Source organism: Sinocyclocheilus rhinocerous, unplaced genomic scaffold (genome assembly GCF_001515625.1).
Source record: "Sinocyclocheilus rhinocerous isolate Xijiao unplaced genomic scaffold, SAMN03320098_v1.1 scaffold659, whole genome shotgun sequence".
Taxonomy (NCBI): domain Eukaryota; kingdom Metazoa; phylum Chordata; class Actinopteri; order Cypriniformes; family Cyprinidae; genus Sinocyclocheilus; species Sinocyclocheilus rhinocerous.
In genome coordinates, this window is record NW_015652995.1 from 587,268 (window position 1) to 603,592 (window position 16,325).

At 38.1% G+C, this 16,325-nt stretch overlaps 1 protein-coding gene and 1 long non-coding RNA gene across 2 annotated transcripts; one reads left to right on the forward strand and one right to left on the reverse strand.

Moving 5' to 3' along the window:
- Positions 1-325: 325 nt before the first annotated feature.
- LOC107715214 (COUP transcription factor 2-like) lies at positions 326-7,654 on the reverse strand. Its single transcript, XM_016521293.1, has 5 exons — positions 7,380-7,654; positions 5,151-6,085; positions 3,585-4,112; positions 2,310-2,519; positions 326-633 (listed from the first exon to the last, which is right to left on the reverse strand). Exons 2-5 carry the CDS (start codon positions 5,608-5,610, stop codon positions 569-571), a joined length of 1,263 nt encoding a protein of 420 aa, XP_016376779.1. The 5' UTR covers positions 5,611-6,085; positions 7,380-7,654; the 3' UTR covers positions 326-568.
- Positions 7,655-9,450: 1,796 nt separating this feature from the next.
- On the forward strand, positions 9,451-15,704 carry LOC107715215 (uncharacterized). Its single transcript, XR_001637073.1, has 3 exons — positions 9,451-9,852; positions 15,221-15,407; positions 15,471-15,704. It is a non-coding gene; the product is annotated as an uncharacterized LOC107715215 (long non-coding RNA).
- Positions 15,705-16,325: the final 621 nt, after the last annotated feature.

The following is a 16,325-nucleotide window of genomic DNA, read 5'->3' on the forward strand; positions in this document are numbered from 1 at the left end:
TGTTTTAGAAGAAGCCATGGTTATTAGAAAAAAAAAAAAAAATACAGAATCACAGGCCGGTTTGGAACCAGAAAGGAGGAACAAAAATTACAAAAACAGCTATAGATACATGGACACAGGACAATAAAGCAATTTCGAAAAAAAAACGTTTTTTTTTCTTCGCTTCTTAATCTTTCCAAATTGACGCTTAAATGCACTTTATAGTTTTGCTGTCCCAGAAAAGATTATGAAACTCCTTGAATTGTTTTTTTTTTCTTGCCTTTTTCCCTTTTGTATTAATTTTAGTGGGTAATTTATATATTTATTTATTCATCTTTGCATTTATTACAAAAAAAAAAAATAGAACAACAAACAAACAAACAAACAAAAAACATTAGAACAAACTGTTCAGAATGACATTGGGAGCAATCTCTGGATTTCGAGGCTTCACTGAATGTCTCAATTTTAAAATTCACAGTCATTGTATGAAAGTCTTTCTTCGTGAAAGTAAACTCGTGTAACAGCCGTTTCCTTCTACAAAAGAAGCGCTAACTATTGTAGTCACAGCCCCTTTGATCATTCCTTCTGCCTACTGAATCGACATGTAAGGCCAGTTAAAACTGCTCCCCGACAGCAACATATCCCGAACGACAGCAAACTCGAAGAGCAAAATATCCACAAGAGGTGGTATAAGACTTTAAATCAATAAGGGGATTGCGAAATGCTGCCATACATGGCATGCACTTTTAAAGGTGTAATGTTAGCAACCTTTCCGTTATTATTTCTTCTTTTTTGATCTTGAAGTTTTGATCCATTTATATGTTATTGTTGTAGGGAACATTATATGTAAAAGAAGCAAAACAGTATGTTTGCATTCTGGGGCAATATTTATCGTGCAACTGGTAGGCTACGAAAGCTTTTCCAGTCATACATTTCCGAGAAAATATATTCGCCATGAAGTTTTAAATCTGTAAAACTTTTTCGCTTTAGCTCTGTGATACACAAATAAAGAAAGGAAGTCAGGGTCATGACCCAGTTCTGGAAAGAGTCCAGCATGTGTCTTGGATCCCTAGATCTTCCTAACAAAACAAGGAAGAACTGTGAGCTTTTAACAACGCACAAAAATGTCTTGTCGCCCGCCACAATAAAGAACAATTAAACAAAACTAGCCACTGGTGTTTATCGCAACGTGAACATATCTATCATTTTAAACTATCGGCTCCAGTGTAGAGCTGGGCTGTGATATGCGTAAACGGAGCATTAGGCCTTTCTTCCCTTTCCTACAGCCTCACCCCTCCCTTCCAGCATGACATCCTTAATATCTGTCATTGCAAATAAATACAAATAATTGATTGCCCTTCAAGATCTTATTATGTTTATGTATTGTGAAACTACAACAACATATGAATAAAGCTACAATTTAGAATTTCGATAGTGTCGATAGTGCTCATTTTCTAACATTATTTGTATTTACATTATTATTATTATTATTATTTATTTTTATTTAAAAAAATCAAGACTACGTAGCTAATAGGCGCTATAGGTAAACATATATTTTCCATTATTTTGAATGCGTATAAATAATGCATTTTATGTATTGCTGGCTGTCACAAAATATTAATTGCATCACCATTTAATTTTTAAAAGAGCTTAAGTGTTAAAATAAATTCTTAAGCGTTAAATATAATTGCTGTATTATATTGACGATAAAAACGATGTTCGATGTAAAAATATGGGAAGAAATAATTTTCCTAATTTTACTTGCTCATTGAAATTAATATCAGAGAGCTCTGCAAAATATTTACACTTACGTGGCTATTACGACGAGTGTATTTTAATAACGTTTACTGATAAATAGGCTAAAACCAGCACACATACGGTTTTCTAGATTTTATTAAAATAATCCACGTTTCTTTACTGTAAAAAACACACTGACATATAAAACAGAAGTTTAGAAAATGAACACTTACCCGAAGTGAATAAAACGATGGCCTTTAAACAGCTGTATTCAGCAGAGTCAACGTGCAAAGCTTTGAGCTTTTCTACTTGTTCTTGGAAGATCCTAATGTGGTCCATAAAGGCGACCACTCTGTCCGCAGACATGGGGGAGGCATGGAGCCCAGCCGCCGCCAGAAGTGGAGCCACATGGAGCGGCATGGAGCATTGAGCAGCGTTGAGCACAAACAACTCACTCCAGGTCAACCTCAAAAGGGCAACCTGGTCGGTAATTTGGAGGTCTGGGAAGAAGGGAATATTCCTGGCCCACTCTACCGCACTAAACAGCATCCTGGCTGCCAGTTCACAAATGTTCTCGATGCCCATGATGTTGTTGGGAATTGGGGTTTTACCTACCAATCGGACGAAAAATAATTGCTCTATGACCGAGGACGAGACTGTACGGAGAGAGGGCAAGCGCAGTAATAACTTCCCAAATCGAGTTGGCTGGTTGGGATACTGGCTACGAACGTACTCCTCCAGAGCGCACTGGGACTTCTCTTGCAAACTTTCCACATGGGCCACATCTGACAGGCCACAAGCATCTACAAGGAATGGAGAGATAATCAAATGTTTATAACATCAGCTCTACACCTGGACAATCAATTTACAAAACGACAAGCCACACTACAGTAACACATACTATTTCATTGAACTTTGCTATTACGCCAGTATATACACACTGCACATCACAATATATAGCATGTAGCCCAACTAACGCAATGCACAAAACATTCGCTTTCTGAAAATCAAATGTGCCATACGAGTTAACTTTGGTTTTTACGTTCAAATGCATATACCTTACGAGATACACAAATCGTTTATACTCGTATTTTATAAAAGAGAGCTAATTGAGTAAACATTCTAGCGTAGGCTACGAGTTGTTCTAAACCTTTTGAATCATGATTCAAGTTATCCCCATAAAAAGAGCAATTTAGCATCATGTGGGTCATACTATTGTGGCAAAAAGATAAACAGAATGGCAATATATACAGTATATATATATATATATATGTTTATGTATTGTGAAACTACAACAACATATGAATAAAGCTACAATTTAGAATTTCGATAGTGTCGATAGTGCTCATTTTCTAACATTATTTGTATTTACATTATTATTATTATTATTATTTATTTTTATTTAAAAAAATCAAGACTACGTAGCTAATAGGCGCTATAGGTAAACATATATTTTCCATTATTTTGAATGCGTATAAATAATGCATTTTATGTATTGCTGGCTGTCACAAAATATTAATTGCATCACCATTTAATTTTTAAAAGAGCTTAAGTGTTAAAATAAATTCTTAAGCGTTAAATATAATTGCTGTATTATATTGACGATAAAAACGATGTTCGATGTAAAAATATGGGAAGAAATAATTTTCCTAATTTTACTTGCTCATTGAAATTAATATCAGAGAGCTCTGCAAAATATTTACACTTACGTGGCTATTACGACGAGTGTATTTTAATAACGTTTACTGATAAATAGGCTAAAACCAGCACACATACGGTTTTCTAGATTTTATTAAAATAATCCACGTTTCTTTACTGTAAAAAACACACTGACATATAAAACAGAAGTTTAGAAAATGAACACTTACCCGAAGTGAATAAAACGATGGCCTTTAAACAGCTGTATTCAGCAGAGTCAACGTGCAAAGCTTTGAGCTTTTCTACTTGTTCTTGGAAGATCCTAATGTGGTCCATAAAGGCGACCACTCTGTCCGCAGACATGGGGGAGGCATGGAGCCCAGCCGCCGCCAGAAGTGGAGCCACATGGAGCGGCATGGAGCATTGAGCAGCGTTGAGCACAAACAACTCACTCCAGGTCAACCTCAAAAGGGCAACCTGGTCGGTAATTTGGAGGTCTGGGAAGAAGGGAATATTCCTGGCCCACTCTACCGCACTAAACAGCATCCTGGCTGCCAGTTCACAAATGTTCTCGATGCCCATGATGTTGTTGGGTTGCATGCATTGACTGCCATACCGAGAAGTTGGGTAGGGCTCCGCTCGTAGTAGTAGAGAGATATATCCGGATAAGTAGGAATGGCAGTGCAGTGGGTCCCCATTTGTCAAGGCGAACTGACCATGGTGTGGCTGTGTGGGTGGCATCCGTCCCCTTTGCACGGCTGCAGTAAAATGAGAAACTGTAGATATTGATGCTTGAATTCTACAACAACATAACATAGCTTGATCTTGTTTCTACTTCACTTAGTGTGTTGTTACCACACAATTTGTTTAGAGAACTACACCAACTGCATTAATACAATCAAATTATGTCACTTGACACGTGCAGAACTTTTAAACTATGTGGCTTTCATGATTCTACTGTTACGTGAAATAATAATACTAATTATAATAATAATAAAACTAGGTACACGACATGCTCACAATAATGTTCTGCACCGTGCACTGCATACACAGAAAATAATTAGTGTCAAATCCTAGGTTTTACTTAACAGAAAAATAGATATTAGCAAATGTTTAAATTCTAGCGTACTTTACAAATGATTAGTGTTTACGTTTCACAGTAGACAACATGAGTCCAGTGAATACATGCACAAAGAAAGACATGAATGCTAACCCTTCACCTATTTAGCTAGCGACAGAGTCAGTTCTGCTGTGTATTGAGAATCTGCGAGCGAACTGGGTGTCTGGTGGAAAATGCATTCACATAAATACTAACAAAAGCGCAACAGTGATTATTATTTACTTTTATATATCGGAGAAGAGCAATGTAGATTGCGGTCGATCTGGAGACCCTAGTGTGTGTGTGTGTGTGTGTGTGTGTGTGTGTGTGAGATTTTGACGCTGCCTCTCCACACTCCCTCGCCATAATCGCACGGCATAGCTATATGCAGCGATATTATCAAAAACCAAGACGAATGCCCATATTTTCGTCTCCGAATAAAAGTGGTGATCAATTTAACGTTGCCAACACGTAAAATGCGAAATAGTCGCTTGAGAGAGTGTTCATTATTCGAGCATTACGGGCGCCGAGATAACGCTCAGACTCGAGCGCTGTAGGCGGTTCCTTCGCGTGCTGTGGTCGGGCAGACTGAGAGAGAAGAGTCGGGGACAAAATACAGGGGGACGTAGCATGCATGGTTTAATTAGGCGAAATACAAAAGACAAAGACAGCAGTAAAACAACAAAAATCCGAATACCTTCCCGTCTCATGCCAACTTTGAGGCATTTTTTGAAGCGGCAGTACTGACACTGATTGCGATGGTGCTGGTCAATGGGACAATTCCTGTTGGCACGGCATGTATAAGTGAGGTTCCTTCGTACGCTCCGTTTGAAAAAGCTTTTACACCCCTCGCATGTAAACTGGCCATAGTGTTTGCCGCTGGATTTGTCCCCGCAAACCACGCACTCTATGTGCTGTGGTTGCGGCTTTTCCGATTGACTCTGCGTCGTCTGGTTCGTCGGGGTGGACTGTGTGTTGTTGTTCGGGGGTCCTTGAACGGGTGTCTGAGGGGTCGGAGGGGCAACCTGAGAGGCCGTCAGACCTAGCTGGCCTGGTTGAGGGGTTGGAAGGGATAGTCCTCCTTGGGCTTGCGATGAGAGGGTGCCCTGGGTCTCGGCCACATCGTCCTGGGAGCCTCTCCACACTACCATTGCCATATCTATCAGTCAACGTTAAGAAAACTTTTTGTTCCCCGTTTTTGGTTTCGGAATGCTTTGTTTAAAGAAATAATAACGCAGCACGGTGCCTTTATCACTTAGGAAGGTAAAATAAATAATTCAGGATCGGCACGGTCGGTTAGAGTCTGAATGTCCGTTCAAAGTTGCGCACCGACGACAAACAGTAGTCTATTTCTTGACTGAAACAGCGTTACCTGGCATGTGGTTAAAACTGAAGCAAAGACAAGACGAATAGCAGCCTTGTTCTAAGAGGCCAAGTCCAGGGGCACTTGCAGTCATCCATCCAGTAAACCCATCAAGGAAATAATGGGAAATAAACACGGCGGAAGAAGATATGAACAGAGCAGGACAGAGAACTTCGCGTGTGTAGCGATGTTCGGACGCGCAGAAACACGCAGCTTTCAAAGATACTTGCGACACGCGAGAAGTTCCAGCGTAAAGTCTTGAAGAAAACCTGAGATTTTGACGCTGCCTCTCCACACTCCCTCGCCATAATCGCACGGCATAGCTATATGCAGCGATATTATCAAAAACCAAGACGAATGCCCATATTTTCGTCTCCGAATAAAAGTGGTGATCAATTTAACGTTGCCAACACGTAAAATGCGAAATAGTCGCTTGAGAGAGTGTTCATTATTCGAGCATTACGGGCGCCGAGATAACGCTCAGACTCGAGCGCTGTAGGCGGTTCCTTCGCGTGCTGTGGTCGGGCAGACTGAGAGAGAAGAGTCGGGGACAAAATACAGGGGGACGTAGCATGCATGGTTTAATTAGGCGAAATACAAAAGACAAAGACAGCAGTAAAACAACAAAAATCCGAATACCTTCCCGTCTCATGCCAACTTTGAGGCATTTTTTGAAGCGGCAGTACTGACACTGATTGCGATGGTGCTGGTCAATGGGACAATTCCTGTTGGCACGGCATGTATAAGTGAGGTTCCTTCGTACGCTCCGTTTGAAAAAGCTTTTACACCCCTCGCATGTAAACTGGCCATAGTGTTTGCCGCTGGATTTGTCCCCGCAAACCACGCACTCTATGTGCTGTGGTTGCTGCTTTTCCGTCGTCTGGTTCGTCGGGGTGGACTGTGTGTTGTTGTTCGGGGGTCCTTGAACGGGTGTCTGAGGGGTCGGAGGGGCAACCTGAGAGGCCGTCAGACCTAGCTGGCCTGGTTGAGGGGTTGGAAGGGATAGTCCTCCTTGGGCTTGCGATGAGAGGGTGCCCTGGGTCTCGGCCACATCGTCCTGGGAGCCTCTCCACACTACCATTGCCATATCTATCAGTCAACGTTAAGAAAACTTTTTGTTCCCCGTTTTTGGTTTCGGAATGCTTTGTTTAAAGAAATAATAACGCAGCACGGTGCCTTTATCACTTAGGAAGGTAAAATAAATAATTCAGGATCGGCACGGTCGGTTAGAGTCTGAATGTCCGTTCAAAGTTGCGCACCGACGACAAACAGTAGTCTATTTCTTGACTGAAACAGCGTTACCTGGCATGTGGTTAAAACTGAAGCAAAGACAAGACGAATAGCAGCCTTGTTCTAAGAGGCCAAGTCCAGGGGCACTTGCAGTCATCCATCCAGTAAACCCATCAAGGGAAAAAATGGGAAATAAACACTGCGGATGAAGATATGAACAGAGTAGGACAGATAACTTCACGTGTGTAGCGATGTTCGGACGCACAGAAACACGCAGCTTTCAAAGATACTTGCGACACGCGAGAAGTTCCAGCGTAAAGTCTTGAAGAAAACCAACAACTGGCAAAAAAATATTGCCGCTTCTTCCTTTTCTTCAGATGAGGTAGCGCTAGCAGCCGCGCGCAGTTGCAGCCTGTGCTCGAGTCAAATATTAAGTCAACTCTCCGGCAAGCAGGACTGATAATAAAACAAAAAGATCACAACCTACCAGAACCTCCTTCATGCGCGTAAAAATAATAAGAGAGAGAACAGAGAATCAAAGTGATCAAATATGTTAAAAAGGGGGAGGTTAGGAAGTGACTGCGATTTGTAGGCGCTGGGCTGGCAGAATGCTTTCCCTCTGATCAGCTCACTGAGCTCTCTATATAGTGAACTTTGACACGACTGCTGCAACTTAGCACACGTTACCATGGAGATGAGTTGCCATATATGGAAAGTGACTGTGTTTGACTGGTCAGACCTCACGGACCTCCCACTGAACCCTATTGGCTAGTCGGCACTTGTGCTACTTGGTTCTTTGCCAAAGCCAGGAATAAGGGTCGAGGAGCCTCTTGGTCCTAAAGAGAGTAGGCTAGTACACAGTTCGATGGAAAATGATAGTAATACGTGTTCATTATTTTTATTTATTTGAAATAAAAAAAACAAGATTGGCATTCCTTTTAAAGCCGCTTTCCACACCACATAGGTCCGAGGTTTTTCTAAAATGCAAATATAAATATATGTAATAAAAATGCTGCATTCCCTCTTATGTGACCACAAAATGAAAATATCTCCGTCATAATGGTATTTCTGTCATTTAGATTTTTGATTTTCCAATGTGTGTTACATGCATTGCATACCTTTTTGTTATAGCCTACCTATAGACTGGCCGCAACGTAGCCTATATGATTTGGTCAGTTTCATTAATCCATTTATCCGCATTAACGTCTAGTTATAAATCAGGAAACTGCATATACTGCATATACAAGTCAATAATGTACTGACAAATAGCTACATTTAAAACAGAGACCGTCCACGAGGGAACAAGCTATGGTTGTAAGTTCGAGTAGCCTACTTACATTGTAATCAAGACATAGATATGTCAATGATATAGGCTATGCGAAACTCTACTTTTTCAGCAATAATAAAAAAAAAAATTATACAAAATTTTTTATTAAATTAAATATTTAAAAAAAAATCAAGTGTCTGAATGTGTGCAAGCTATGTTTTTGTGAATAGTACATTTGTTTAATTTGATCAGAACATGAATAGCTTACGTTGCGTTTGTTTTATATACCAATCCAATAAATTAGTCCAAAATACCTATTATATTGGCGTATTAGGCTATAGGTCTTATATGTAAGTCGACTGACTTTACATGTATATACCTCCACAATCTAAAAAATATATTTGATGATTACAGACGTTTATACCGTTATCCACACAAATTACAGTCTTACTTGTGGAAATCAACACCAATTGTCACTTGTGCTGTAGTTATCTTTCGTCGTAATCATGACTACTAGCAATCAAGTAATGGATATTGAGGTTTTTTAATAACTTATCATAATACATTGATTTATCCCTATATATATATATATATATATAAGGCCAAACGGCCCTTATAACGATATGTTTTTTTTATGCAGCGATACTGCATTCAGCATGTTCTCATATAGCCTAACAAAAGAGAATTTTAGGATTACTGTGCTTTTAGGGCCTTGGCATGCTACAGATATCTTTACTCAGTGAAGTTAATATAATATCACATAACTTCCTCGGATATGGATCACTGGATTAAAAAAATAAATAAATAAAACTCAAAACATTCAACATTCATTCAAACATGAGATGAATGATGCTCATTGAGAAAGCAGAAGCCCAGAAGTCGTATGTTAATTGCCATAGACGTTCGCTGGGAGCCTCGGGGTGGTGAAATGAGGTGTCTCCGTTTCCGCTCGTCGGGTTATAAGTCAGAGCACATTTTTTTCGAAAGCTCGCTTGTTGAAGTCTACTTTCTGTATCACCAGGGGTTGTCGGAGTTAGGTCCACTGAAAAACGTACAGTGCTAAATCAGAGCATATGATGATGCCTCAGAGGGAAAAAATGCTGAAGACTGGACGTACAACAGTATATGGGCGCCCCCTTGCGTTAGGATTATTTCTGGCTAAACTCGCTCTTTAAGGTGGAAGAGCCATCTTAAATGGAAACTACATCGGTCGCTCTCCTCTCACATACACCAAAGTAACATGCGCCTGTTTTAATCTGATTAATGCTTTTGAGATTTCCTTCTAATTGACTTGGACGTTGCAGAGGTGCGCTTGTAGGTCTCCTCCACACATTTTCTCTACAGTGTTGTTCACGCACGGGAGTAGGCTATTGCAGCGTTTCGGTTAATTTTGGCCAGTTTATCGAAACGATCAAAAGTGAGCACCGTACCTCATCTCTGGCCATTCAAAAGCCTGTATGTGAACAAGACAGCCGAAAGCAATACAGCAGACGTAAATTATAGCGTACGATGCAAAGTGGATTTTACCCCAAGATCAAGGTAAGTGTTCATATTTTCACACTTTAACTTGCAAAAAGAATTTTTTTTTTCTTTTTTAAACAAAGAATACGACTAGTAAAGACGCATAGAGAGACATGCATGCAATACACCAACATCACTTAAATATCAGCAAAATTATTGACAAAGATCAAAAAGAAAGAAAGAAAAATAAAATAAAAGAAAAATTAAATAATGCGTACCAACTTGCAATGCTTATATAATGAATGGACAAAGTGTTCCGCTCAAGGATGCGTTTGCTGTAGATACAATGTTCTTATTTATATTATTTTAATCAATGTTTTGAATGAATTCACAACACACAAAACAATCAGGTTTACTTTAACATACACATTCCAAATAATATGTACATGCTAAGTGAGGTTTGATTCTTAACAATTATAGCCCGAACATACCAAATGCATATGATGTTGATTCGTCTTCCCCGTGATGCATCCTCTCCTATATGAAAAATATACTTAGTCTTCTCTTTCTGTGCGAATTAACCCCCTGTTTGGAAGTGGAATCAACGTTTCATTTTCCACTGACAAAAATGCGGCTCTCTGTTTATTTGAATGATTACTAAACTTTAGGGAGAGAAAAAAAAAAAAAGACAAACCGACAAGCAAAATCGGTCAAACTTTTCTGCGACGCTTAAATCACATGTTAATATTTAGTAGTACATATCCTAATAAAAGGACAGTCGTGTTGATGACTTTGAAGACAGAAATGTTTTGTTTTTGTAAAAAAAAAAAAAAAATTACAGTGCACCAAATCTCACAAAATAATTTCTGTTCATGCTCACACAAAAAAAAGGGAGACAAGTAACCAACTTTTTGTTACCCACAGAAAATGATTTGGCATAGTGGATGGTTCTTAGTGCTAATAGGGCCTCCTCAGTGCAGCTGCTCTGTGTGGGCTGTGTGATTGGGGGAGGGACGGGGTGAAGTCAGGAGAGACACCTGTCTGTTTATGTGCAAACTAGTAACAGTGATATGCCTTTGTCGCTTTTTCAATGGTTAAGTCCAAAGTGAGGACTTTATTAGATCAATGAATTTCGATAACTGACGCAATAAACTTTTACCGTTATGCAAATATTGTTTTAATATATCATTAAGTTCATGAAGAGACACAATCATAAATCTACAAGAATGCGAGAACATCTCATCAATAAGGCTTTGATGCTTATGCTTAGACCATGAGTCTGAATAAAAACAAAGTTAACAGCACTTCAGAAAGCACTGCTGCTAGAATGCAGTCGTAAGACGTCTACTGCGTTCACGAGTGACGTCAAACTGCCGTTTATCAGACAGTTATGGTTGAAGTAAAGTAATCCAGTCAATGCAGGTTTTAAGAGTTGTGTAGGCTATGCAGGGCGCTTTAATTGTCTATTCCGCTATGCCAACTACACAGGAGAGTTACGTTTCAGGTCTGAGTATAGCTAATACAAGCTAGATGAACGGAGTGTCATATATAACCATTCAACATGCATTCAAATAAACAAACAAACAATAAATAGACGCCTGTATTCATATCACATTATTTAAAGCCTACCAGCATTTCCAACGCAAAGCCGAGAAGACACATTGAATTAGGCTATAGGCCTATTAATATACAGTCTTAATACAAAGGCCTCAAATGTGACTTAGCTAAGTAGCTAATTACATGAACCACGTTTCATTAAAATTCCAAAAACAAAGTTTTATTCACTAGGTCATTTGTTCCACCTCTGAAAGATCGCAAAATAAAAGCAAACGCCACTAGCAATCGAGTAGAAACGAATCACTTTGCACTTAAAAATAGCCTGTAATCGGTGGTTGCGCTGAAGTAACTTCCACGCTGAAAGCCGTTTTCAAGCAACTTGATGTTGATCAGTAAAGTGCAAGCAAAGTCGTCCTGGTATTTATCATTGTAAAACGCACTGCACAAGAAAGAGTCCTCACACACAGAGCTCAGCATGCGTCCACACACACAATAGCGCTCCCCCATCGGGACTTCTATCGATTAGGACGAGACACTACACTAAATATTTACTGATCATCACACACAGATAGCAGGGTCTTTAACGATTTTCCATGGCTGGGACGCGAAGAAAGGGGTAAATCACTTTATTATTATTTGTAAAGTAAAGTACGCACGCTGGGACACGAGTGTGTAAGATGTGACTCATGTAAGAGGAGTAATAAGCGAATAAATCGATAGACATTGAATAAGCAAAGCCAAATATCCAAACCGCAGCAAATCTCTCAGTCATCAGCCGACTACATATTAAACTAGACGTTGAACCTTAAAAGACACAGCTAAACTCTGCTTGATTAACTAGCCTAATATATAAAATGTTATATCGAACATAAGAAAATATAATTTTTTTCCCACTGGATTTCCCCCCCATTTTTTATTGAACACTCGGAGTAGCTACATTTATTTTGTTCATATTAAGCCGCGGACATGATATAGGAATTCTCAAAAGCTTTGCGAGCGCAGGTTTAGGCGCAGGTGTCTTGCGCTTTGATGGGTTGGAAGAGGAAAGTTGACCCTAATCTTATCGCTGCCTCCACCGAATCCTTCAAGCAAGAGATAGACGCAATCTGACCCTCGGGTCACTGAGATCCCGGCCTGATTAACCCTTACGGACCCAGTACGGCTCAAAGGTTAACCAGGCTAATAAACATGAGGAGACTGATTAAGGCGAATCAGAAGTCAGAAATACATAAACATAATTTATTATTTAAAAAATCAAATTATTACCGAAAAATGTAACAAAATGCACAATCGCATCTCACAAATTCTAGGTTATTAGGTAATTGGATGCATCATGCTAATGAAGGACTTATATATTTTGGCTTCAAGATGATCATATTACACCAAAACGTAACTTAACTATAATAAAAAAAAAAATAAAAAAAAAATTCTTATTATTAGTAGTATTATTATTGCTGCTGAATGCTTTATATTTGCGTGCTTATGTTGGGTTGATCAGACCTGTGGTTTTCATTCCTGGTCCTGCATGGTAAGCCACAGCACTGCACATTTTGTCTCTTATTTGAAGGATTGAAAACCACTGGATCAGACGGTGTGGTTTAAAACGTGTCCAAACGAGCAAGTAATAGACCTGTCAGCTGGTGTGGTTGCAGTCTATATAGCACATCTGTTGTGAAGCATTTTCTGATATTTTGCAGTAATTAGCAATTGCAATTCTCTTGGCCAATACAGCAATACATTTGAGTTTGCAAATTAGCCCTTTTTATTTATTTTACTAGATGTAAAGGAAACATTATCAATTTATTTTCAGACTGATTACACTTGTAAACATACAATGTGTGCACATATCTGCATTTCTTGCTGTGAAATTTGTAATATTTTCAATAATCTATTAGTGTCTTAAATATGAGTATAAACAGCAAAAATATTTGTAATGCTATTGAACATTTCATTTTAATTATATAAACTAATTAAGTATAAGCAACATAAATTGAAAGCTTTTTTTTTTTTAATACACCAGCCTCACAAAGTCAGTAACAGAAAAAGACTTAACCTATCAACTTGCTGACAGTCTAAAATGTACATGACAGGTAACATGAAATGTTTTCATAAACTAAATATATTTCTAAGATGTGGATGTGCTCTGAACTTTCACTTAAGCAAATACAGATTATGGCTGCTGGCACTATAGTTAATTGCTCAGTTCCACCTGTACATGTATTTTTACCACTAAAAAGGGAAAAACACACTGGGAAAATCTGATTATGATTATTCTCAATACATTAATCCAAAAGAATACAGAAAACTTCTGAAGTATTTTCTCACGCAATCCTGCCTTTTTATTGTTTGTCATTTAAATGGATCTAAAAAAAACCTCCCCTTGACATATTCTTCCAACTCATTGAAGAAAATCTCATATCGGTTACGGGCAAATTGAATAGGATTATGGTTTTATTCTCTACAGAAGCCTGGCTCTGTGCCCAAATATGGTGTAATTTGTTCAGCATTACCTTCAGTCTTAAAACAACACCATTTCCCTGGGAATTCAGATGACTTACTGCTTCTTCACAGGACAAGAAGCTTTAGCTATGTATTTCACTCTTTAAGAAAAGAACATGGACTAATTGTTGCCACAGTCCATGAAAAAAGATCTTATGAAATTATAGACTATACCCATATAGCCTAGACTTCAAAATGTAACTGTCTGGGAAGTCTTTCAATGTCCTTTTCTTATTTCTTATAGCGTAGCAATAATATCAGACTGCAGCGAGACTGAAGGGATACTCATGACCTGTTACACAAAGTGTTGTAGTGGAATCAACTGTACTACAGAATCAAAGATAGTTTCCACAGGTATAGCAGCAGTATAAAGTATACACGTAAAGCGTCATACTGAACTTATACAGGTAAAAGGTCAACTAAATACACTTTGGGTGCAAAAAAAAAATAAATTCAAAAATTCTGTCATTTATCTGATATGATTCACCCACTGTATGTGATAAGGGATTATGCTAAGGGAAATTGTTTGCCATATGCAGTCAATCTAGAACAAGATTTTGAAGTGATTATTTCTATTTGTATTCCACAGTTGGGCTGGCAAACATTTAGTTAATTGTACTTTTAGTTGGTTCTTACTATGCATACACAGTCTTTGATTACAAGCTATGACAATAATGGAAGAGTCACACTAAAAACATTAATATCATTGATAAGTTTAAAAAAACAAAACAAAGGACGATCAACCATTTTTATAAAAAAACAAAACAAAACAAAAAAACAGGAAAACAATTATTTAATCAGAGTTTTGGCCATTAAATTCTTATCAAAACATCTTTTGCTGTAAGTGTGTACAAGTCTCTGTGTGATTGATTCGTTCAATTGGTGCAGGTTACCCTCTCCCTGTCTATTTCTGGTTGCCCTGAGGGCCAATCTAAGCAGCCAGCAGAATCATGATAGATCCAAGTTCGATTCTCCAATGATGGATTACAGTGTCAATTTAAACAGCAAAAGCTTAATTTGTTTAAATAATCTCTTCTTAGACTGAATGACAAACTTCCATTTTCCACTTTACATCAAGTCAAAAACCCTGTGTTACAAAAAAGTGTGATGCAAATAATATGTACTTACATGCTATATTTATGTATGAATGTTATTATTGCTCATTTATTTTTTCCATTTAATCATCATCATATTCATTTTAAACAGATCATTTGTTACATTTAAAGTCACTTTACATACCCCAAATAAAAACAAATAAGATAACAGACAACATAGGTGTAAAAATACAAGTGACCTATGCTAAGTGTTTACTGGAATACAGAAACAATAATACATAATCATTTTGTTGTAATTGACAACTTTAACTATGATCAACTGTCCGAAACTATAGGTAGAATACGACGTTCTGGCAGACTAGCTGTGCATTGTCTCAGACCTCTGCAGGATTGTGATGAGGGCAGAGGACACGGCCACTGTGGGAACTGAAGAATACTGAGTGGTGACGTTGACATCAACACCAAATGCCTGATGGGAGGAGGAACTTCACGCAAAGATCCCACAAAGACAAAGCAAGGAAGGTAGGCCTTAATGTATGCTTTTGACCTACTGGAGCAACTAACCTGTAATGGATTCTTTTATAGGCAAAAGGATCATTGGCTCAACTGACAACAAACTGCTTGAAATCAAATACGTACATAATGTAATTCTGCAAATAATGTTATGATGTATGATTAAATAATGCAACTGAACAAGACGTAGCACTGTATTTCTTTAAAGAAGGATGCACTGAAAGAAAATCTTTTCTTGATGACAATAGTAGAAATGTTTAATTATCAACTGTACAATAATTTCTGCCAAAAGCACAAATAAATAAACATGGCTCCTGTATGCATGTTGTTTGTTATTATTAAATATGAGTCAATCAATCTATCTATCTATCTATCTATCTATCTATCTATCTATCTATATATCTATCTATCTGTCTGTCTGTCTGTCTGTCTGTCTATCATTAATCATCATAGTTATTTTACAGGCAGGTGTGTAAAGAGTATATCTTTAGCTATGAGGGATTTGTCCTCATACCTTTCTTATGAAATCTACAGCATTCCAATTTTAAATATAAATCTTTAGTGAAAAATGTGAATTTGAAAATAAGTAAATGTTGTTTGTAGTACAGCTCTGAATCTTTATTTAATGTGGAGCTGTAACTGGCATTTTTATTGCAAATATTACCATACAAGTTTCCATTTCTTTAGCTGTTATGAACAATTATAGATAGATATTATTTTCCACATATATTCTTCTGCATTTACTATACCAGTCTGGATTTAATCACTGACCACTAGACTAAACCCAAGTTATTGGGGAATATAAATGTTTTCAAAAGTAATCAAAGAGCCAAAGCAGAAGAAAAGAGATGAGAAAGACAGAAGGAGAGAGGGAGGGAGGGAGAGAGAGAGAGAGAGAGAGAGAGAGAGAGAGAGAGAGAGGGAGAG

Excerpts from the sequence above, each read along its gene's own strand:
- LOC107715214 (XM_016521293.1), bottom strand. The coding sequence starts at position 5,610 with ATGGCAATGGTAGTGTGGAGAGGCTCCCAGGACGATGTGGCCGAGACC. Across the intron at positions 2,520-3,584 it reads CATCGTTTTATTCACTTCGG|ATGCTTGTGGCCTGTCAGAT; the intron begins GTAAGTGTTCAT and ends CATTCCTTGTAG. Across the intron at positions 634-2,309 it reads AGGTAAAACCCCAATTCCCA|CTGTCGTTCGGGATATGTTG; the intron begins ACAACATCATGG and ends TCTTCGAGTTTG.